The following is a 23,794-nucleotide window of genomic DNA, read 5'->3' on the forward strand; positions in this document are numbered from 1 at the left end:
GTAAATTCTTTCATATCCCCTCTCATTGTTTCAGTCAAGGGTCCACAAATACTGCTAAAACCTCTTATGAACTTAAACTAGCCAGTCCATGAAAAGATCTTACTTCTGTCGCACTCCTTGGAGTAGGCCAGTCAAGGATAGTCTTCACTTTCTCTAGGGCCATTTTCAAACCTTCTACTGAGACTACAAATCGCAGGTACACCAACTCCTTTACAAAATTGCACTTCTTTAGGTTTATCAACAACTTTTCTTCCCTCAACTTATCAAACACCTTGCACATATGAATCAAATGCTCCTCCAATGTCATCTAGGTAAACAATGACAAACTTACCCAGAAACTCCTTTCGTACCTCATTCATGAGCTGCATGAAAGTGCTCGGTGCATTGGTTAGTCCAAAAGACATGACTAACCACTTGTATAGTCCTTATTTGGTCTCGAAAGCAGTCTTCCACTCATCACCTTCTCTGATACTAATCTGATGGTACCCACTCTTTAGATCTATCTTTTTGAAATACTCAGCTCCACTCACACAGTCCATAATATCATCCATCCTTGGTAATGGAAATCTATACTTGATTGTGTTCTTTTTGATAGCATGAGAATATGTGCACATCCTTCATTCTCCATTCTTCTTTGGTGCTAATACTGCTGGTACAGCACATGGACTCAGACTCTCTCATATCAACCCCTTCTGCAATAACTCATGAACTTGTCTATTCAACTGTTCACTTTCTAATGGTGTCATTCTATGCACTGCCTTGTTTGGAAAACTAGCTCTTGGAACCAAATCCATCTAGTGATTGATCTTCCTCATTGGGGAAATCCTTCAGGTACATTATCAATAGAATATCAAAAAACTTTCCCAACATATCTGCAACTTCTGCAGGTACCTCCTCTACTTCTTCTTTACTATCTTTTGGAATTATAGGAAAAAACATATATTCACACTTCATACCTTTGAGAAACTCTTTTCCATCAAAAAAACATATTTTGACAACACTACATACCTTTTCTTCTTTCTCCTACAACAACTTCAACTTATGTTTCACTCCATCCTTGGTCAGAGTGTAGGTATTTGCTTGCCCATTGTGTACAACATGCTTGTCAAACTACCATGGCCTACCCAAAAACATATGACATATGTCCATAGGTATGATATCACAAAGTACCTAATCCTAGTAGCTTCCAATCTTGAACTTCACTAAGCACTGCTCATTGACCATGACCTTGTGGTAATTTTGCACCCAAGCAATATGATATGGATGCGAGTGTTTTTGCCTCTTCAGCTTCAACTTGGTGACCATTATTTTTGACACCAGATTGTCAGTACTTCCACCATCAATGATCACATCACAACACTTATCTTCACATCTACACCTTGTGTGAAACAAGCTCCTTCTTTGATTAGGTTCATTCTCACCACTTATCAGGACTCTTCTATCGATTAGGACATCAACATCTTTAGATTATGATGATCTGACATCTTCATCAACATGTGCAACTCTAGCCTGGCCTTCAGTTCTTCGATCTATACTTCCTTGGCACTGGGTACATTCAAATGCTCTATGCCCTTCTCTGTAGTGAAAACATTTCCCACAAAAGCCTCCTCTTCTAGATCCTTGTCCTCTACCTCTTCCTCTCTGATCTCTATTGTTCTGATCATGGAAACAATTGGTTTCCCCTCTGGTTCTAACTGCTACTTCCAACCTCATCCTTGTTCTTTTGATCGTCATTACGACCACCATAAGATCGTCCACCAGATCTTCCACCGTGACCTCTTCCACTATTCTTGTTGTCAAACTTCTTGCTCAGTTTCTCCTAAACTCTTAGGGAAAACTGGTATGCCTCCTCAACACTGTTCATTCAAACTAGACTCAGCTCATTCTGAATGCTTGGCCTTAACCTACTAAGATAATAGGCGACTTTCTCCTTATCAACTTTTGCATGGTTGATTCTAATGAGAACTCGGTAGAACTCTTCGATATACTCTTGAACAAATTTTCCTGCTTGCTTCAACCCTTACATTTTCTTCCATAGATTAGGATCATAATCCATGGGAATGAATTGTTTCTTCAATTTAGCTATCATTCATTCCCATTTGGTGATTTTGTCCTTTCTCTTTCTATTTCACTCTAATTGAACCTCTTGCCACCAAATCTTTGCATGTCTCTTTAGTTTTGCCTTCGCAAACTTGACCCTATCAGGATTGTCAATATCTTCATACTCAAAGTACTCCTCTAGTTCATTGATCCAATCGGTCAGCTCCTCTAGGTTAAGATTTCTCGAAAATGTGAGAACTTCAAACTTAGGTCTTTTTTCCAATCTTGGAGATGGCCCTAAAAAGCCTCTCTTCCTCTGGGTTTAGAACTGCCTCTGCTTCGGCATTTTCTTCTACTTCGTCCTCATGCTCACTTTCATCTCTTATAGGAAGATTTATCACTCTATGCATTTGTTCTTCCAATGCTTACATTTGTCTTTGGAGGGCTCTAAAACCCTTAAGTGTAACACCTACCACTCTTCTGCCACACTCTCTTCATGGAGGCATTTTTGCACTTCCGCTGAAACCCTAGTGCAAACTGCCTCACAATCAATGATCTGTCTACATGCTCAGCCCAAACCATAGTCCTGGTGCAAACTACCTCACAGTCAGAAATCTATCCACACACTCAAGAAACCTGGCTCTGATACCACTTGACGAAGGGTACTCCCCTTAATACCATAAACACGTAAAAAAAAAAAAAGAAACAATGGCAAATGTGAGAACAAAATATGAACTTCTTATTTGTGCTGCAAATGCAATATTACAGAATTCACAAGTACAATATGCTAACCCACATGGGCACCTTCATTACAATAAATCTGCAAGACAACTGTGAACTATCACCTAGAGCTATCTTAGAAAATGTTCGAGCCTTTCTTAAATAGGCAATTTTATGTTGCCCGAGAAAGTTCTAGATGCTCAAATTTAATACCTAGGGCCAACAGATCCTAACTATACATATAGAGTCGGCTAAATACATTTTTGACAAATTATTTTAGATATTTTGGTAGCCCAACATCGAAAGGCCATAACTCTTGAACCATTGTTCTAATTGGCTATTATAACCACTTTTCGAAAACGCCAGCTTCTAATCTATAAGCTCAAAACAATGCTAGTGCCCTTCTGTTGAGTTTTTAGACCTCATCTGGGCACTCTAAGGCCTCCAACAGTGAGCCTGAAGATTTTTCTCCAATTTTGTCTACCGAAAATCTGCAATAACTTCTCTAATACTTAAGCTGGAGCAATAAGATTTTTATGGTAGGCTTATAATTCCAAAATGAACCTTCATGTAGAAAATGAGGACATTCTGAGCTCATATGAGAGACTTACTAAAAATAGAAAGTTCTCATTAATAGTAACCACCCTATCTACTAGTCCTTATTAAAATAGAAAAGACTGGAAAAAAAAAAAATTTGGCTGATGCAAGATTGCTCTTACACCCAGGATGCTCTTGCATCACGCCCCCAAACCTTCGTAGTAAAATCTAGGGGGGAACCGTGCCAAAAAAAAAAAGTGGGGAAAAATTAACCTCCGAGTCTAATTAGGCTCCACATCACACCAACAATATGTGTTACATTTTATTTCTTGCATGCAATGCAATGTGGCATTTAAGAAAACTATCTACCACAACAAAAATTGAATCAGTACCACTTTAAGTCTTTGGAATTTTGAGAACAAAGCCCATGGTTTTTCCCATATATATTTTTTAATGTAGGTCCATGCTACCAAATTGTACAACTCTACACTTTGTTCTTCACATCCATATTCATCCTTGGCCAATAGTATCCTTCACTCAATTGTTCCAATGTCTTAGCTATTCCACTCCTCCATGACATCCCATATGTTAATTTCTATAAAATTCACTCTAATTGATTCTTGGGTTATTCATATTTGTTGTCCCTCAAATAATAAATTGTCTTGAATGGATTATTCCAACCATTGTATTTTAATCTTATTGACTATTTGTTAACAAGCTTTCCATGCCTCTTTAAAATCTAAATCTTCCATTAAATGAAATCTCAATACATCAACCCTCAACTCATTCTATAACAAAAAACTTGTACTTAGTACACCAACTACTCAATTATATTTGTCACTTCTATGTTTTAAAACAAAGAACAATTTTGAAGAGATTTTACCATCTACTATATACATTTGACTCAAATTCCACGGTTATTTATAAATTATATTGTATGATTATCAATGTACAAGACCATTGGTTGGGTTTAGGAAAGAGCATACAACACAACGGTAAATTGTGTGCCTCTTATCTAGGAGGTCTTGAGTTTGAATTTACTTGAGTTAAATAATTAATTAATTAAAACACATAATAATTCATCTTGACTTCGACCTCTTACTAATAAAGGAAAGACAATTGTTTGGGTATCAAATAATGTCTCCATTTCTTGTTTGCTTGCACAATTGCATATAACTCTAAATCAAGCTCTAAACATTTTCTTTTCACTTCTTTCATATTCTTAATAAAGTAGGCTATGGGTTTTCCTTTTAGACTTACAATTCATCCTATTATTGTCTCACTTGTATCACAATCAACTTGGAAAACTTTGTTACAATTTAGGAATGCCACTAATAATTGTTTCCTTACTTTTTCTTGACCAATATCTTGAACTTGAACTCTTTTATACCTCATGTATTGTCTCCATAATGGGTGCACAAATACCTTGAAATTATTAATGAAATTCTATTGAAACTTTCCAAGCCATGATAACCTCTTTCTGCCTACATGTTTTTTGGTGATGGCCAATCAACAATGCCTTACTTCTTTGTTCCTTCCCTAGCCTCATTAAATAACAAACTCCAAATCAACTTATTTTCTTTATATTTAGCTACACTTTTTGAAATTGACTCATGATTTTCCTTTTTCAATCTTTGCAAACAATTCTCAAATACATCAATTTATTTTGATTCTCTTTACTTAAAACCAAGATTTCATCCAAATACACAATGACAAACTTACTATGGAATGGTTTCAGCACCCTATTTATCGCTCTAGTGAATGTCCTTGGAGTATGGTTAAGTCAATTTCCATTACTATGTACATTTAAATTTTCTTTTTTGAAAGTAATATTTCCCTCATCCCCTTCCTTAATTTTTATTTGATGATATTTACTCTTTAGATCAATCTTGGTGAAATACTTGGTTCTACTTAGACAATTTTTTGAATCATGAATAAGTGGCAATGCAAATCTATATTTGATTATTGTCTTGTTTCAATAGTTGTTGAATTCATACACATACACCACTAGTCCTTTTTTTATGCAATTATTGTTGGTGATGAACATGAGCTTGCACTTTCCCTAATCAATTTTTTATCCAACAATGTTTGTACTTGTTTGTTTATCTATTCTTGTTAAGGTCGTCCTATAAGTTGTCTTATTTGGAAAACTTATTCCCAATATCAAATTCATTTAATATCTTACACTCATTGCAAGTAGCAGTCCACCCAATAATTCCTATTTTATATGTTGATTTGGCATTAAGAGGCCATTGCCCAAAAAACTAGAAATTACATCAATAGATCAACAATGAAAGATGAAAAAAGTAAACAAAGATCCTAGCCAGTACTCTGTCACCACCTCTACTAACACTTGTCCTACTATGCCCAGAATAGGGAATATAGAAAGTCTATATGCCACCTTCATAATGCCCAAGTTATATCCTTAAGGAGAGTAATTTCTATGCTCACATAAACTCATCAGAACTCTTCATCCTCTTCTCACAAATAGATAAGAAAGGGGATCCATGACCCATTATAGTAGAGGCTAGGCTATGGTTAGAACTCTTCTATCAAACAAACTCCAAACCCAACATTTACATGTCAAGATAATGATGCATATGTGCCTACCATTTCACCTTAACCATTGCCTACATAAGGAACTTGATAGCACTCTTCTCCTTGAGTCTGTAGTAACCAATGCATGAAGATAAGATAAGATAAGATAATTTATTAATGTCCAATAGGAGACCACAAGCGAGTCTAAGGGATTGAGAATAAAAATAGGGGCTAGAAAGCAGCCAAACCACCAAACAGTGTCCAAATACAACAAAACAAAACAGAAACAAGAACAAGAAGAAAAGAAAGAGGGGATCATGTCACTATTGACTCAAAAATGATAGGTTGACAAAGGATGACCTCCTCAAGAATATTTGAGATGGCCTTCATTCCATATTGCTTCATCTTGTTGGATATTTTCTTAAATATATGCCATGTAACTCTCCTACTAAAGTTTGTTTGCCTCACTTGAGCTATTAAAGAACACATCATTTCTATTTTGTAGAATGTCATCTCTTGGCTTAGTGTGGCAATTAAATCCACTACGCCTCTCCATCTCAGCTTCTTAAATGCTCTCTCACTTCAGGCATTAATGCATTATCATCAAACATAGTTTCCATCAATCACATCTCCCATGGAAAGGCTTGATAGATGTCAATCTAATATAGAGACATGTGTAATCATTTTGATCGCAACTTTTGATAGCACGTTCACTTCTATGTTTCCCTCTCAGAAGATATGTGTAAGTTTGAAGTCCTCTAGCTAGGCCAACAACTATTAAATTTTGTGGGATTATCTTTTTTAGCTTCCAATTTGGTGCATCTTAGCATTGAATTGTGTTAATCACAATCATTGAGTCTTCTTCAAGGTGAAGTTTTGCAAACCCTATTATGCTGCACAAAAGGACTCCAAACCATGCCACCATTAGTTTTGCTTCATCATTTGATCCTATTGGTAGTTTCGCAGCCTCTATCACCAAGATTATCACCATGTGATCTTTGAAAACTCTACTCTTTGATTAGAGGAAGGATCAACCCAAAACGGTCTATAAATGAAGCATCCAACACTTACTTCGTTAATACAATAGCAAATTCCTTTAAAATTTCCTTGATTTCCATTAGAATTCCATGTTCCTCATTTGTTGTCCCAACTGTTTGTAGGTAATGTATAAAACCAAAATATGTTACTTCTTTATTTCCTTGAAAAAAAAATTAAGAAAATAATATAGATCCTTGCGCCATCGTCCCGTTCTTCTCATTTGTCCTTAAATGGACACAAAAATATGATTTCCTATCATTTTGATTGTTTAAGTATTTTCTCTACCATCATGGACAATTTTATATCATATTGTCATGGTCTGTCCAATAGAATGTAACATTTGTCCATGGGAATATATCACACATAACTTCACCTTTGTAATTTTTAAACTATCCAAGAGTTGATGACCTCTTTGCAACCAAAAAAGTTTGTAGGGGTTACGATGCTTTGTCCTGTTCAATTTAAACTTTTCTGTCATATATTGTGACACCAAATTATCTTAGTGTCATTGTTTTGTATTGCCTTTCAACATGTTTCACTAATCCATAGTTCAAAATAATTTGTCCATTGTGACAGTTCTTGTTTCTCTGTCTTTGGGTTCAAAAGCACTATTTTCATTATGTAGGGCTATCCTTGCTTATGTTATTTTGTTTCTTTAGGTGAAGCTACTTTGGCTTCCGTAAATTTTGCAACATATACTCTTACAACATTGTCCTTTCCACTACTTTATTATACTTTGAGGGCATTGGAAGACTCAACGATTAACCTACTCACAATCATATCATGTACCAAAATTCTCTTTGTTTGTCTCTTTCATTCTAGCCTCTTCCTTTAGAAAATATCTTCTTCTTAAGAAATCTCCTCTTCCTCTTGTATTAGAACTATTATTGTTTTGCAATGAGCTTGATTCACCTTTTATTGATTACCCTCCTCTTCTATTTGATTGCCCTCTAACTCTAGATGATTTTCCTTTATCTTCGAAATTATCTTATTACACCTTAGCCAAATTTTCTCGCGCTTCCATATAATTTAATAAGCTTCTTCAAGTGTCCTCATCCTAGTTACACCAATCTAAATTCTATTGTACGCCATTAGTGTATCTTAACACCTTTTCATCATCTTCAACATGCCCAACTCAAATGCCTATAAAATTCTTCAGTATAGTTCTTAACTCACTTTTGTTCTTCAAATTTTGCAATTTCTTGTACAAGCTAAGGTGGATAGTCTATTGGCAAAAATTTAACCTTCAACTTTGTCACCATTTTCATGACCTCTTTTCCTTACCTTTTCTTTGTATCTTTTTATTTTTGTTCATGATCCCACCAGAGTTTTGTGTGTCCTTTAGCTTTGTACAACCAAATTTTACTATGTTCAAATCTTTTATAGATTCAAAAACAAAGTACTTCTCTATTTTGAAAATCAATCTATGATTTCTTTTGGGTTCATAGTTTCATGTTAGTTTTGTGGATCAAATTTTAACTGCCTACTTATTTTTCAAACAACCCATAAAAACTTCCTTCTTGCTCATCTATCTAATATTTTATTCCAAATTTAATTTCTTCAATTTCATTTTCACTTACATCTTCTTCGCTTACTCCCCTTCATTGTGTTGTTTTTATAACATCCAATCTTCTTGTTATTCTAACAATAAATATAAAATTTCTTCCAATCTAAACTCATTCTCTATGTTCACCATGTCTCCACAAACCCTCTATAGTTGCAAGTCTTCATTTTCTCCCTTACCAACAACAAATTTCTTAAAGGTTCAACAAACCACAAATCCAAGCATTAATTTATACTATTTCTTCACTAATCACATGCTTGGCCACCTATAGCTATGAAATGTGGGTAAGCAATACGTTAAAATGCAGTTGAAGATAGCTTGATAGAATTTATAAAACATCTAATCACAGGTGATCTCAAAGTTAATCCACAATTAATGAAATTATTTTGGCTGAAGGAGCACTTCTCCTTTGGAAACATTGGCAATAGTATGGTTGGCAAGTTATTTTAAAAAGGTTGAAAACATGCATAACCATGGGTGGCCCAAAATGGTTGTGAAGTATGCTCTTGACCACAGGGAAAAAAACCTGGATGAAGCAAAATAACTAGCATCAACTTGTAAGAATATCTCAGCATCAATGAAGAAATAAAAGGTTATGCAACGAGTGGACAAGGCAGATTGGGCAAGTCAAAATATACTACATGAGAAAAATATAACACAACTAAGGAACATGGTGAAAAAACATATCTAGGAACTGCTACTAAAGGAAAGTGAGATTGTTAGTTGCACAATTGAGGATGGGATCAATCATCTTAGGTGTGAAACTGGTAGGTAGAATATGGCCAAGGAAACTTGGGAAGAAAGAACCTACACATTTTGAGTAGAAACGGAATGACAGTTCATCATGGAGTGCACAACTTATGAAGATGTTTGTATTCACTATAAAAAAATCTTGAATGTTGACAACATGCACCAGCTATTGTAAGAAGAAAAGGTTAACCAGACAGCCCACTTCCCCAGTAGAAAAGTTGATAAAAAAAAGAAATTCTCAGTCCCGTACTCTTTGATCTGGTGGATGTCATTAAAATCAAAAGTTACAACAAAGAGAAATGAACCGAAGTACATTACCCAAATACTCAACAAATTTTAGAATATACATCGCAAATTCCTTCCTTCTCGCACTTTTATTCCCACCAAATTTCAATGATATATTCATTGCCAGTAAAATGCACGCATTAACATTGCTGGGTATTTTAATGGGTTAGACGTCTCTATATTTTCATTTTGTTTCTCTGAGTTTTATCCCACTCTCTTCGCTTTTCATTTCATTCTTGTGCTGGGCATTGGATTTCTCCCTCTATTTTTGGCACTTAAAACTGCCATAAATGAATTCCGTAGCTCCCTGCTTGGTGGCTGCAAATATCCCACTAAGCATCCCATTTTGGGTACACGTTTCGATTACAAAGTAGAGAAATTTTTTTCTCAATTTGGACGACCCATACATGATTCACTTTAAATTAGTGTCAGTTACCAATTATTTAGGATTCCTTCAACTATCAGAATTGACCCTGTAGTAGAGCATGAAAGGAATCAATAAAAATTGATTAAATGAAATCAGCAATCCATGAGAAAAATGACATTAATTTTGAGCTTCTTTATATCATAACTTCCACTTGGGAATTTCACCTGAAAACTCACCAGAATGCATAAAATGATCTCATGATACCCTCGGAGCCATTTTTCTCCGGCTTTCGAAATTTTTAAAAATATTTTTTTCCGACAACCAGAAAAATCATGCTTTTGTTGATTGGCAAATATTTCAGTCATAAATACTTTGCAAAATGACTGAAATGAAGTTATAAATGCCCCTGCAAAGTGAGTTGACTCTGGCCCTAATTGATTTTTCTAATTAATTATTTTCATGATTTGCCTGTTGAGCTTGTAACTGTGACTAGGCAAAATTGTCACAAAACAAAACCTGAGTCAACCAAAGACTCCACACAAACTACAGACTAAAAGAATCTTCTGCACCAAGACAAAATAGAAATGATCACGAAAAAATATCGGGATGCAGGATAGCCTGTGGATCTGAATGCTTCTGCATCACAATGCCATTATTCTCCACCGCAATCATTGGTTCCAAACAATGAATGGGCATTAGATTCCGAAGATAACTTAATTGGCTGTTGTCTTCCGCGTTGGTACAATTAATATGTCAGCAGAAAAGATCTGAGTGCTTTCCAGTCACAGCTAAGTTGCAGAGAATTTTGTTGTGCTAGGAGAAGTAATTTAGAGAAGGAAAAACATGCTTTCGTTTCCTCCTATTAACTTGTATTATAATACAAAAGAACTCAAGATTCTTCTGCTTAGTAAGATGTACAAATTCAACTTCCATCTGTAAATAGTCTTTGCTTGCTGTGATGCTTCTCACATATACAGCCTGGTAAGGGATTTGCATAGAAATATTCCTCAAATTTTGGTAAATCACCAGCTTCTCTTTGATAAGGAGTCCCATCTCGGTCAGAGTGTATGTTTTTCACTTTTGATGCGAATTTCTTCCATGAAATTTGACCTTGATCTAAGTTATCTATCAGCTTCACCAGGTTTTGCCTGTAATGATTTCCTACTGGTAAATCTTATTTGCAAGTCAAAATTTAATCACGTGGAACATAAAGAATTCATGAGCATAGGAAAATATATATATCTTTAGAATGTTAAACTGTTTACCTGTCTGGACTGATGGTTTTCCTGAAACCTTGAAAACGCCTATGCCCTTGCACTGCTTTTGCCATGTTCCCGTCATAAGTGTAAACAAAAATATCGCTTTCTACAGCCACTATATAATCCAAGGCAGCAAGCCTGTTCTGATAGTTTTTAAAAGGTTCCAGCTCCTCTTCTGTAGCTAATGTTGAGTGGGTAACTATATTGGGGAATTCATCATATAGAGGCTTCATGCTATCAGGTCCATATGTTTCACCTGCTACAATATAGATATTTGTATTGGGTGGGAATCCTAAGGCCTTCAATAGAAGAGAAGTTTCACGGGGAGTCATAGGACAGCCACCTTGCCTTCTTTTCTCCTCACCATCAATATCTTTCTCCTTCCAGTGATCTACTGCATATCTCATTTTCTGCAGCTCCTTAGCTTCTTCTAATGTCAAGTTGTGTGAGCAGCCAGTGAATGCCAACATATCCTTCTCAAATCTATACCATTCCCCAAAGCAATTAAGTCAATACACAATTAACTGTTGCAAAACCACCTTTTCACCAGTTTAAACCCCGACCTTTTAGTAAATGAGCACACCACTGTTTACAAATTTACATGCATATCTAATTCAGTTGCAACTTACCTTAAATGAAGTGCAATGTATGGATTCCCATTCTTGTGCATCCTAGATACCAAGGTATTCCCAAGTTCCTCAATGGATGATGTATATCTTAGGGCTTGAAAGTTTGCACGGCATCTCAACTTCTGAATGGAACTGGGAAGACCATTATTGGCAAGCCGAGAATCTGTATGAGTGAAGGATAGAACCTTATGGTGCTTCAGCAAGGGAAGTACTTCCGTCTTATAATAAGAGACCTGCATTAAATAATAGATTTACAACAAGCTGTGATGATCAATGACAACCACTTGTGATGTATTAATTTAATGAACAACTTTGAAAGAGATCTCCTGAAAAGACTGACCTTTGACCAGGATATAGGAGTTCTTTTCAGAGGTTCAACATTTGCATAGGACTGTGGTAGGGACTCCACTATACTGATATCATCCTCCAAAGTTCTAATGAAGTGTTGCCAGTCAAATAGATCCTTAAAGTCACTGAAACCAAAAATACCAACATAAGGGCCTTTCGAAAAATAAAATAAGAGCTTAAATAAGCTGACTGGTCAAATTTCAGGACAGACAAACCTTGGATCATCCCAGAAAGATGTATGGTCCAAAGAGGGGAGAACAAGAGTTACATTCAAGATTCTTGCCACAGCAACCATGTCGCATATCTACATTGTCCAACGCAACCAAATATAAATGGCACCTTTGGTTCTGACTCAAGAACGTCTGACTTAATAAAGTATAATTTTAGATCTGATATACTGATGAACTGACAAAGAAATGATACTCGCAAGAACAGGTATCTAAGAGAGAACATACCCCAGTTCGCATTTGATTCAAACCACCATTAGCATTGACTAGAAGGTATCCTTTAGTTTCTACCCCAGGCTCTGCAAAGAACAACTATAACATTAGTAAAATGAATCATGATTACCAAACAGCTATATTGGCATGACAGCAAGATACAATTTGAAAGAAATAACACTTGCAACTTACTTGTATAGGTTTTTGAATGACGAATGCATTGTTCATACCTATTGCTATTTGGCTTCAACCAGATCACAGAATTCTGAAAGAGAGAAAGAAAACTAATCAATAATCGACTTAGTACTAGGTAGCTTTTACAAATGATCTAGCCTCCACCAAGTTAACCTCCTAACATCCATCAAATATTTTGATTGCTGCTGCAAATGGACTAAACTGTTTGTTTGCGACACAAATTTAGCCGAAAACATTATTGAACAAATATAAACAAGATAGACCAGATTACCAGTACTCCGTTAAGGTTTTAACATTTACCTGTTATTACCCTACTTGTTAACTAGAGTTGTAATTGCATCTAATGGTTCAGTCAAAACAGCTTGGCTGCTGTCCCTTACCTGTAAAATATGTTGAGTATTCTTCTGCTTGGAATTTGTGAATGATTGTAGAACTATTGAATTATGAAGAAGTTCCTGGTAATCCAACCATTGGCATTAATAATAATTGATAGAGATCAAAGATAACAAAATATTCAAAATCCCTCAAATATTTTAATACAGGAATAGAACAGATACACACTATAAATAGATCCCCTCCAATACAGTACGTAAGCTTGTAATTTTATGAAATAGCGAAAGAAATTTGATTAAATTCCTTGACAGAAAATCCATCATAATAATCTCCCACAATATGTAGAGCAAAACAATGTCATGCGTTTGCCACAAAACATTACTATCCTAAGCTTTATCTTGATTGATTAAGCATTTGAAATTTCTTAAAAAACTAATAATGCCCACAATACTCAACTGGGGATTTGCCGGTTGACTCTAAACACCCATATTCCATCTGTTGTATTTTTTCATAATCTTTATGCAGGAGGCATACTCATGAATTCTGTAGTCAGTTTGCATCATTATCAGTGGCAATATTTCACTGTGAGGCCGAGTTTTTAAATAATGGAAAGTGGACTTTTATTTTACAATATAGAACTACGACAATGCCTCTGGTGGTTGTGTTCACTCAACTTATTGCAAATTTAATGATCTGCAGATTTTAAAGATGTTTGATGCAGCAAATACAATTTCAAACCAGACTACTAATACAGAAAAGATAGTTGGGGCAATACAATGATAATCTACTGAATAAAGGATGCAGTGGAATTAAGAAAGTAAAACCAGCTATTATGTACATTTGCAAAATTTGAAAGACAGGTTACAGTTTAATGCATGAAATATCTGAAGGGTAAACAAAACCCTTCTCTAAGATTTGCACTTATATACTTGGGTTATTTTGGTGTAAAATACAAAAACAATGAATTTAAAGCATAGAAATGTTTTTCCGTATTTGCCAAGACTTTCAAATTTGATAAGCTAGTTGGTACATAGAGCCCTTATCCTGGGAAACAGATCTGCATGAAAAACAATTTTCGAGGGTACCTGCATCCTTAAAATTGAGACGCTCATGAATACTCAACACACTGCCAGATGAACAAGCACACTTCTGAACAGGAAACATAGATGTAGGTCTTATCTTCTTGCAAGGCACATAATGGTTCAATAAATGAACATTTACAGTTCACAATATGCACATTCACCAAGTACCTCATACTTATGGAGGAGTTTTGAATTGATTGCTGAGGTTAGTAAAAGATAAAAACTTGTGGCACTTAGTTGATTGGTTACCCACCTCATCAAAACATGAAAGAATGGTACTGGGCTTGTTTTTAAACCATGAGTTTTGTTGGGTGAATATTTTGCAATCAACTTAAATCAACCAACTGCAAAATAGTGATTTCAACCACAATGTGTGAGACAAAGTCTCTCCTCTTGAGAAGGGGTGGCATCCTTCTTATTGCCACCGAAATCAACTTAACTAAGATTATTTATATTAATCTAACAATAGGGTGTTATTTTCACCATATTCTCTTCTTTCAGGATAGGCATTCTTCCCTTCATCATGTTCTCCTTTCAGAATAGACTATTCTTTCTTGCAACAAACTTTCAGAGTTAGTAACCAAGAAGCTCACAAAAGCTCAAAGACTTTCCATGACTTCTTATCAAGATCAAGAAACAATGATGACATATACATGTAGCTCAAAGACTTCCAAAATACAGTACACCTTAATCACACCAAGATGAGAATAAAAGCTGTTCAAAAACTACAACTTATCTTTAGTTTGAACATATAACACTAGCTCCAAATACAATAAGCAGTTCAAAGACTGCAAGATCAGGTTTGAATCCCTTTTAGATAACACTACAATACTCACAATTAATTCTGGATAATATCATTACATTACAATTTGTTCCAACACAAAAATTGTAAGCAATTTGCCCTTTTTATTGATTGCAATTTGGTTTGAACCACAAATCAAAGCTTTGAAATGCTTCTCAAGATGACAAAGTTGTGTTGTTTTCCCAAAAGATGATTATTTACAATGAGCACCTTCATATATAGGCAAGAGCCTATGACCAAAACATGGAAGAGAAAAGTATAGTCCTATTTGACTATGACTTGTATTGTTACATGTAATTACAATATTTCATTTTACATGCAATATGTCAAAAGCAACTTAATGCATAACCAAAAATAAACTAAGCATCTAAAAATGTGTTTTTGTTGCCAACAGTCTTTGCCAATGGAGTCTTCATATAATTGTGAGGTATCACATACTTCAAGGTCTTCTAGCCCTGGTGTGCAAATTTTGGCATCCAAATAGACTTGTAGCTTGGATTTGGAAGATTCTTGTAGTTGGAGAAATTTTGACAAAAACCTTGTACTACCGGAGAAAAACCCAGAAAACACACAAAGGAGGGTCAAGACTCAAAATTGTCTAACTCTGAGAAATATTGTAATTTGGGTCTTAAAACCTGAAGTAAAAATGCAAAGGAACGGAGGGCATGTCAATCAGGTTTTAAAACCCAAATTACACAACGTATTTGCAATTAGAGTTTAAAACCCAGATTAAATGGTATGTTTGCAATTTGGGTTTTAAACCCCGAATTAGAAGTGAAAATGTAGAACACATCAATCAGGTTTTAAAACCCGATCAATAAGTTTGCAATGGTCATGCAAGTCGGGGTGATTTGCAAATCAGGTTTAAAACCCTTAATTGCAACTATGACTTGCAAATCGGGTTTTAAACCCTGCGTTGTAAATATGATATGCAGATGATGAAAATAGTTGATTGGGATTTAAATCCCAATCAACACAGGACAAAACATGAAAGGAGATCCAAACCATTGAAACATGCAAGGGCATTCAAAGACTACCTTGATATGTATGCCTAGAGGGCATAGGCTACAACAAGGAAGAACTTTGTAGGGTTATCCCCTTAGTTACCGGATTCGCCTGGAAAAGGCCAGATCCGATTCGGATCCGGATCCACGTATGGATCCGTGAGGATCCGGGCAGGATTAGTAATCCTGCCTGTGGATCCGTAAGGATCCGCGGGCCGCGGATCCTTACGGATCCACAGGCAGGATTACGAATCCTGCCCGGATCCTCGAGGATCCACGCGCGGATCCGCGTGAATCCGCGGCAATGACAGGAGGAGTATGCAAAAACGTGGGCCCATTATCATTTTTTAATATTTTTTTTTTGCCCTAAAGGCCCTAAACCCTAAAAACGACCCTCTAAATCACAATGCAAGTTCATTTGCTCTCTATTTTGCTCTCTCATACTTGCTAGTTTGAAGTGAAGTGCTTGGATTCGAAGGAGATCGGTTGTGGAGCTTCAAATACCTTGCAAGAAGTGTTTAAGGTATGCATTTCAACCATATTTTTGAATTCTTTCATAGATTATTGATTTATTTTTAGTTTTCCAAATTTTCAAGTTTTTGTGCAAGTGTGAAGCATGGTTTTCTTTCACTTTTTCTAGATTGCAAGAATAGAACAATGAGTAGTCAAGGCTCAGTGGGTGGGGGTGGGGCTGCATCACCAAGCTTCAAAATGGATAAGGGGTCTCCTTTATGGAGACACACAACAAGAGTTGCACAATGTCCTGGGGGTGGGGCATACATATGGAAATGTAATTTTTGCAACATACAACATAGAAGCTCCTATTCCCGAGTGAAACTACATTTTTTGGGCCCTGCGGGTGAAGGAATTCACATGTGTCAAGGTAGTGATAAGAAGGGATTACCAGCTGCACAAATAGCAGCATTAGCAAAAGAGCAAGATGATGCTGATAGAGCAGTTGCAAAAGCAAAATGTGGTGCTTCCCAAAAAAAAAATATACCAACACCATCATTTGATCAAACAAACACAAGAACACATCCTTTTTTGCCTATGCCAACTACAAATGATGAAGATGAAGACCCATCTCCACTCACCCGCAAGAGAGGCCCACTAGATAGGGCATTCCAAATTGAAAAGAGAGACATTGCTGATCACAAAATTGGACGTTGTTTAATTACAAATGGTGTTTCATTTAATTTTGCTAGATCACCTTATTTTAGGGAGATGGTGGAAGCAATAAATGATGCACCCCATGGTTACAAACCGCCTGGTTATGAGAAGTTGCGCACTACCATATTACATGATGAGAGGAAAAATGTAGAGGCTCAACTTCAACCAATAAGAAATTTTTGGGTTCAATCGGGTGTGTCTATTATTTCGGATGGTTGGAAAGATTGTAGAAACCGTCCATTGATCAATGTTATTGCTGTATGCCCTAAGGGGGCAATGTTCTTGAAGGCAGTTGATTGTGAAGGGCAAGTGAAAGATGCAGAATTTATTTCACGCATTCTCATTGATGCCATAGAGTCAGTGGGTCCTGATAATGTTGTTCAAGTGGTCACGAACAATGCAAAAGTTTGCAGGGAAGCAGGGATAATTGTAGAGTCTAGATATGATCATATCTTTTGGACACCATGCACCGTCCACTCTCTCAATTTAGTGATGAAAGCAATTGGCACCGAAATAGATTGGGTGAAAAGGATATATGAGGAAGCTGAAGAGATTCAAATGTTTGTGACAAATCACCACATGTCACAAGCAATTTTTAGGAGTTTCTCGGACTTGGAGTTATTGAAGGTAAATTTTTATATTTAATATATAATTGAATATTATTGGATTCCACAATTATTAATTTTTGTTGTTGTTTACATTAACATGTTTTAATTTTTAAATGTTTTACTAACTTGAGTTTAACATGTTCTTAGGTTGCTGAAACCCGCTTTGCCTCACACAATCGTCTTGAGACGACTTGTGAAGGTAAAAGAAGCATTGAAGCATATGGTCATTAGCCCCCAATGGGGCATTTGGAAGAATTCCAATACAGCAAGGGCTTTAAATGTGAGAAGAATGATACTAGATGAGGATTGGTGGGGTCTTGTGAGTTATGTGTTGGAAATCACCGATCCAATAATGGCAATGCTTCGCTTCGCAGATAGTGATGAGCCATGCCTTGGGGATATTTATGATTCCATGGATAGTATGCTGGAAAAAATTAAAATGGTAAGTTTTACGCTCTTTTACAACAATTTTTTATTTGAGAGATATCTAGATTCTAAAGTTTAAATTGACATATTCACTAATTATAATTATTATTCATATTTCATATCTTAGGTCATACAGAGGAGGGAGAATGATCCTGAGGACACCCTTTACAAGAAGGTGGAAAAAATTGTTCATCATCGATGGAACAAGATGACCACACCTTTGCACCTCCTTGCATATGCTCTATCCCCGAGGTACTGTAGTTCTTATCAAATGTTTGTGCTTATTTTATCCAATGTTTGTGCTATTGATATTTGATAGTGTTCAATTGTCTTTTGTTATCCCCAGGTACTATAGTGCAGATGTACTTCGCCTTCCAGGTAGAGTGCCACCATTTAGAGATGCAGAGGTTGCAGATGGGTATAAGAGGGCACTAGCTAAGATATTCCAAGATCCAGAGATTGGGGCAATTGTGAGGAGTGAATTTGCTGCTTTCAACTCAGATGAGGATTTCGACCCTATTGCCATAGCAGACCAAAGCAGGATGGGTGCCATCAAATGGTGGTACCTTCATGGGCAAGCCTTCACGTACCTCCAACCTCTTGCCATAAAGGTCCTATCCCAAGTAAGTTTGTAAAATTAAGCTTAAGGTTAACATTCTCAATTCCTTGAATTTATTATTTAATTTATTTATCTTGATTGTTGTATTGATAATTTTTAATTTCTCTTTAGGTTGCCAGCTCTTCTGCCGCTGAGCGGAATTGGAGTACTTACTCCTTTATCCACTCAATCAAACGCAACCGGTTGGCTCCAAAAAAATCAGAAGACCTTGTGTTCATTCACAACAATTTGCGCTTGTTGTCACGGAAGGATCCTAAGTACAAGAAGGGGCCCAAAAAGCTTTGGGATGTAGCACCCGAGACTCCTGATTTAGATATGACCATCCAAGATCTTGCTAGATCCACTTTGATTGATGTGGATGATGAGGAGGAGGATTATGAGTTAACAATCCCCTCTACTACTAGTGGTTTGGGTTCCTCTACTAATACAGATGCAGCACTTGCAGCTCACCAGTACCCCTCTTATGCGGATTTTCTTGAAAATCCATTTGATGATTAAATAAAAAACTTTAGTGTTGACTCTTGACTCTTTTATGAGTAAATCATGTTATAAACTTTAAGTTTAATGATCTATATTTTGAATGTTACAAGCTTTCACTTTCAGTAATTCAATGTGAATGTGTTGATTTTCTTTATAATCGTGAAAATAGATTAATTATCAATGTCATTGATCAAGTATACTAGATTCATACTATGAAATGATTTAGTTTTAGAATTATGTATATTTCTCTTATTTTTTAGTATATATAATGCATATATATATATATATATATATATATATATATATATATGCACGAATCCTCCACGAATCATAATTGGGAAAAAAAAAATATCCCGAATCCACGGATCCGATTCACGTACCCGAATCGGATTCGTGTCACGAATCGGCAACTAAGGTTATCCCTACATTTTTGCCAAGCTAAAATCGAGGATAACAAGTTTCAAAAAAAAAAAAATCTTCTATTGCTAGTTCACAAAAATTCATTAATTTAGTTTATAGAAGTCCTACATCAACAGATTTTGGTCATGAATTAGGAAGGTTAAAAATCAGCTCAACTCAAAATCTTGTTACTAGACAATGAGTTACACTTATGGAGAAAGATAATTTCTTGTTAGCTACAATCTATACATACGAATGGTAAATTGGAAACTGCACTAATTTTGTGCTTTTGTTTTACTCAGTGAGGATTGATAGAAAGCAATATATATTTAAAGTTTACAGAAGATCAAGTGATTTGTCAACGATGTTGGGAAAGCACGTCCATTTTATGAATGGAGAGAAAGAGCTCTACAAACTAAAATTTGAAATGGCCACATTAAGTAATCAAGTACTTAAATCATCAGATATCCCCAAAAAATAGTGAAATATGTTTATCTGAATGCATTTTCTCAACTGATTGTCTTATTGATGATACCATAAACTCTGTCCCTTATTTGTGATCAATCAAACTGAAGTAAATTTATTGAGAATCTTTGACTGTAGTTTCTTTCTTGGTACATAAGCTATTGATACTCCGATATGGTAAGAAGCAGTTAGTTCATTTCTTCACATAGTTGTGTGTAATATTTATAACATCCAATAAAGATATATTAGGACATAGTTCCACTTCTCTTTTGTTTCGCATTCAATTGCTTAAGCATTCGATGTTCGGTAATCCATTGGAATCCAAGAGTGCTCCAAGTTTGACAAAGAATGGAAAATATTACTTCTTGTATCAGAACAGGAATTAGTTTGTTTATGTCCTGGCATAAACTTAGCAAAACAGAAATAAAAGGTATTCTCAAAATATTGAGGCTTAAGATTTACAGGAAGAGTAAACCTTTTGTTGTGGGAAAATGAAGTTTCTTAATGGCTTGTCGTCAGTTGTGCTTATTTAGAATTATCAAATGCTTCTGCTCACACATTTCTGTCTAGGCTTACTGGGTTGAAGTTTTTTGATGTAGCTTTCTAGTTAATCCCAGTAAAAGAATTTTACTGATAGAAGTTAGAACCATGTTGCAGAAGGTGCTAAAGAAAAGAGCTTGGATGCCCTGACTTCCAAACCCAATGAGGACAGAGTAATCAAGGTTCTATGGGAAGTGGTGAAAGCAATAATAGTCCACATTCTAAAGCTTTTACATGCAACCAATTCTCTCTTTCAAGTCATATCTAGTTAAATGCAAAGAAGAAAATTCCATATTCTCACCATATCTTTGCCAACAGAAGAAAATTCCATATACATACCATCTATGGACTCACACCTCTCCCTCAAAGCTACCAAATCAATGCTCTTTTTTGGCCTAACATCCTATCCTAGGTGTATATTACATCCCCATTCCATCACCACAGCAACTCTTTTCTACAGGTTTGTATGAATTCAACAGTCCAAATGAAAATGATAGTTATTAGTGACGCATCCACAGTCCATGTAAAGGTCTGAAAAATAAAGAAGGATGTGAAAATTACTTTAAGTAATGGGAAGCAGGTTTGGGGAAAACAAAAACCAGAGGCAAAAAGAAAATTTTCAACATTGCAAGTAACTAAGATAAGGCAACACGGTTCAACAAGAAAATACTAATCTTTTGACAGAATTGAGATGACAATAAAGTATAAATCCCAATATAAAGACTTGTTGATTCTAAAACCTTCACTAGACAAAAAGGCTCATGTCCTACTTATGATTGCAAAACCCTAAGTTGCCGGTTCGGATGCAGGTTCCAAATTCGGGTTCGAAATTCGTCCACACTTTTTTGGGGTTGGGTTCGGATTCGTTTTGGGTTCATCCGTACAAAAACATATGTTTTTTTAAAATATGTATGTGTGTGTATATATGCAACAACAAATAAGTCCATACATCACTATGCTAATAGTAAAGCATCATAGCAAAATACACCACCATATCTACGTTTCAGTTCGATAGGATATTAATAGCATCATTTAGCCATACATTCAACATCATACACTTGCTTGGTCACATGCATGGAACATATTTCCATATCAAGGGATAGTTTGAGAATGAAATGAATTGTCAAAAGACAAGTGCAATTATCTGAATTTTTATTTTGTATTGGTTAGAGGATTCCTAGCCAGGATAGATTAGAAGTTGAGATTCAAATTTTAAGCCCTAGATTCAAAGATATCATGTTTATTTTAAGAAATTCCTCTACAATCATCAATTTGGATGTCACCTATTGTAATTTGGATTTCCTCTATAAGCAAGTGTTCATTTTCATTCACAACTGCATAAATGACATATAGACCATCTTTTTTGGTCTTTTTAGTGGTCACTTTAGGGTTGGGGGGATCGAATTGACCAAATTAGGAAAAAAGAAAACACTTTAAAAAGTCTAAAAAAATGTTTTGAGACCAAATTCAGCCCAAGTTTGGCCGCTGGGCAGCAAATTCTTTAAAATGCACTGCAAATTCTGCCTGGGTTCCTCTGACAGAATTTGCAACAAATTCGTAGTCTGGAAGAGAATTTGGGGAGAATTTGATAAGGACCAGACTTTGAGGGTGTCTGGAGAGAATATGGTAACTTAGGCAAAACCCTATCAAGATTTGGGAGTGTAAAAATAATCCCAATTAATAGAAGCTGTACTTTAGATTTTTTCTTTGAAAACATCCATAATTTGAACATTGTAAACTGAAATAAGTTGTAAATATAGGCAATAAAATGGATAACCTAAAACTCAATGAACTATTTGACACAAAGAAAAGAAAGAAAATATTTAGCACCGTAGATCATGTGTAGAGATCAATGTGAGATGCAATCCATCCAACTGTTTCAGTTTTCCTTAAAGTGAGGATTACAATGAGCAGCTAACAGAAACAGAACACCATCCCCTCAAACCTAAGTAAACTATCCTGGTACAGATTCAGATTCGGATTTGGATTCAGGTTCAGGTTTGGGGATTCGGCAAAAAAAAATTGGACCGGATTCCAACTCCTCAGGTATGTATGTAGACATTTTTGAAATATATATATTCCATACATCAACGCTCATTCATCATTAGTTCAAAAGTTCAAACTATAATGCTAATAATAAGAAGTTAGAAGCATGACTCTCACAAAATGATAAATCCATAATTGTCAAATATAATTATACCATATTCATACTTTACAAAAGTCTCAAAATGTCATTACATGCTGAAAATATAAACCACTAGCCATATTTCATATTTTAAAATTAAAACAGTAAACGTAATATCCAATTCCACATTCTTCTTCATCAGCTTCATCAAAACCAAAGTGAAAAACGCTTAAGAGATGAATGAATGACCATCAAATGACTTTAGGTAACCTTTATTAGACAAATTTGGGTTTAGAAGTCATATTTTAGCTTCACTTTGGTTTTTAAAAAAATTAAAAAACCCAAAGTGGGGCCTGTTTTTTAATGCCCAAACTCACAGGTTCCTCCGGATTCACTTGGATTCCGCCCAAGTTCCGGGATGGAATATGGATTTCCTGTGGGTTCCTCACTGAGGAACCCATATGGAACCCAGATTCCATTCCAAAACTTTGGAAGAATCCAAGAGAAATCCACGAGGAACCGGAACTAGAACAGCACCAGAACCAGAATCTGGGGGTTTTCAGAGAAACCCGGCATCTTAGCCTGAAACCAGTAGAATTGTTGAGAATGTTGGCATTGGCTGCGGTGATTTTGAGCAGTGCTTTGATATGCAAAGACCTGTGGCCCAGATGCTTTGTCTCGGACAGATGTCCTCCTCCAACACTAGTTGTTTTTCTTTGTACATATTGATTTCTGTTCTTCTTGAACACGAGAGATCTCATTATGGGTCATGAATTTCTAGTACTGTTAACAAGTTGGCTATATCTTTTCCTTGCGTTCCTCATTGATACAGACTCTTCTCCAATGTGATTCATAGTACCTATAGTGAACCCAATCCAATCAATGCTAATTCTGTGAGAACAGATGCTTTTAATACAGAACCCAATCTAATTGCATCAGAAGTGTGCCTCTGAATACAAATGAGAATAATGATATCTGTGTCATGGACGCGAGTTCTCTTAACTAATTGGGTTCTTAAGTCAGATTATATG

The 23,794-nt window shown here is 35.7% G+C and overlaps 2 protein-coding genes across 4 annotated transcripts in view; one reads left to right on the forward strand and one right to left on the reverse strand.

The window, feature by feature from the left end:
* Window positions 1-10,011: 10,011 nt before the first annotated feature.
* The window catches only part of LOC149575005 (O-fucosyltransferase 35-like), a 43,401-nt gene continuing 29,618 nt past the window's right edge, over window positions 10,012-23,794 (reverse strand). For 2 of the 3 annotated variants that reach the window (XM_089814853.1, XM_089814852.1), the window contains exons 2-10: window positions 13,500-13,586; window positions 13,091-13,165; window positions 12,708-12,780; window positions 12,531-12,601; window positions 12,291-12,379; window positions 12,068-12,200; window positions 11,728-11,960; window positions 11,105-11,581; window positions 10,012-10,987 (exon numbers count right to left, since the gene is read on the reverse strand). In XM_089814853.1, coding sequence (XP_089670979.1) covers window positions 10,762-10,987; window positions 11,105-11,581; window positions 11,728-11,960; window positions 12,068-12,200; window positions 12,291-12,379; window positions 12,531-12,601; window positions 12,708-12,780; window positions 13,091-13,165; window positions 13,500-13,538 — 1,416 coding nt within the window. In that variant the 5' untranslated portion in view covers window positions 13,539-13,586 and the 3' untranslated portion in view covers window positions 10,012-10,761. The remainder of the gene's footprint in view (window positions 10,988-11,104; window positions 11,582-11,727; window positions 11,961-12,067; window positions 12,201-12,290; window positions 12,380-12,530; window positions 12,602-12,707; window positions 12,781-13,090; window positions 13,166-13,499; window positions 13,587-23,794) is intronic. The other variant, XM_089814851.1, reaches the window with a different exon arrangement.
* Window positions 17,283-19,360, forward strand: LOC149575006 (uncharacterized). The gene is made up of 4 exons (XM_089814854.1): window positions 17,283-18,151; window positions 18,263-18,387; window positions 18,482-18,758; window positions 18,866-19,360. The coding sequence occupies exons 1-4, from the start codon at window positions 17,930-17,932 to the stop codon at window positions 19,250-19,252; spliced, it is 1,011 nt and encodes a 336-aa protein (XP_089670980.1). The 5' UTR covers window positions 17,283-17,929; the 3' UTR covers window positions 19,253-19,360.

The sequence above is a fragment of the Cupressus sempervirens genome, chromosome 2, assembly GCF_028749045.1.
Source record: "Cupressus sempervirens isolate cs-2001-9-10 chromosome 2, ASM2874904v1, whole genome shotgun sequence".
In the NCBI taxonomy this organism is placed as follows: Eukaryota; Viridiplantae; Streptophyta; class Pinopsida; order Cupressales; family Cupressaceae; genus Cupressus; species Cupressus sempervirens.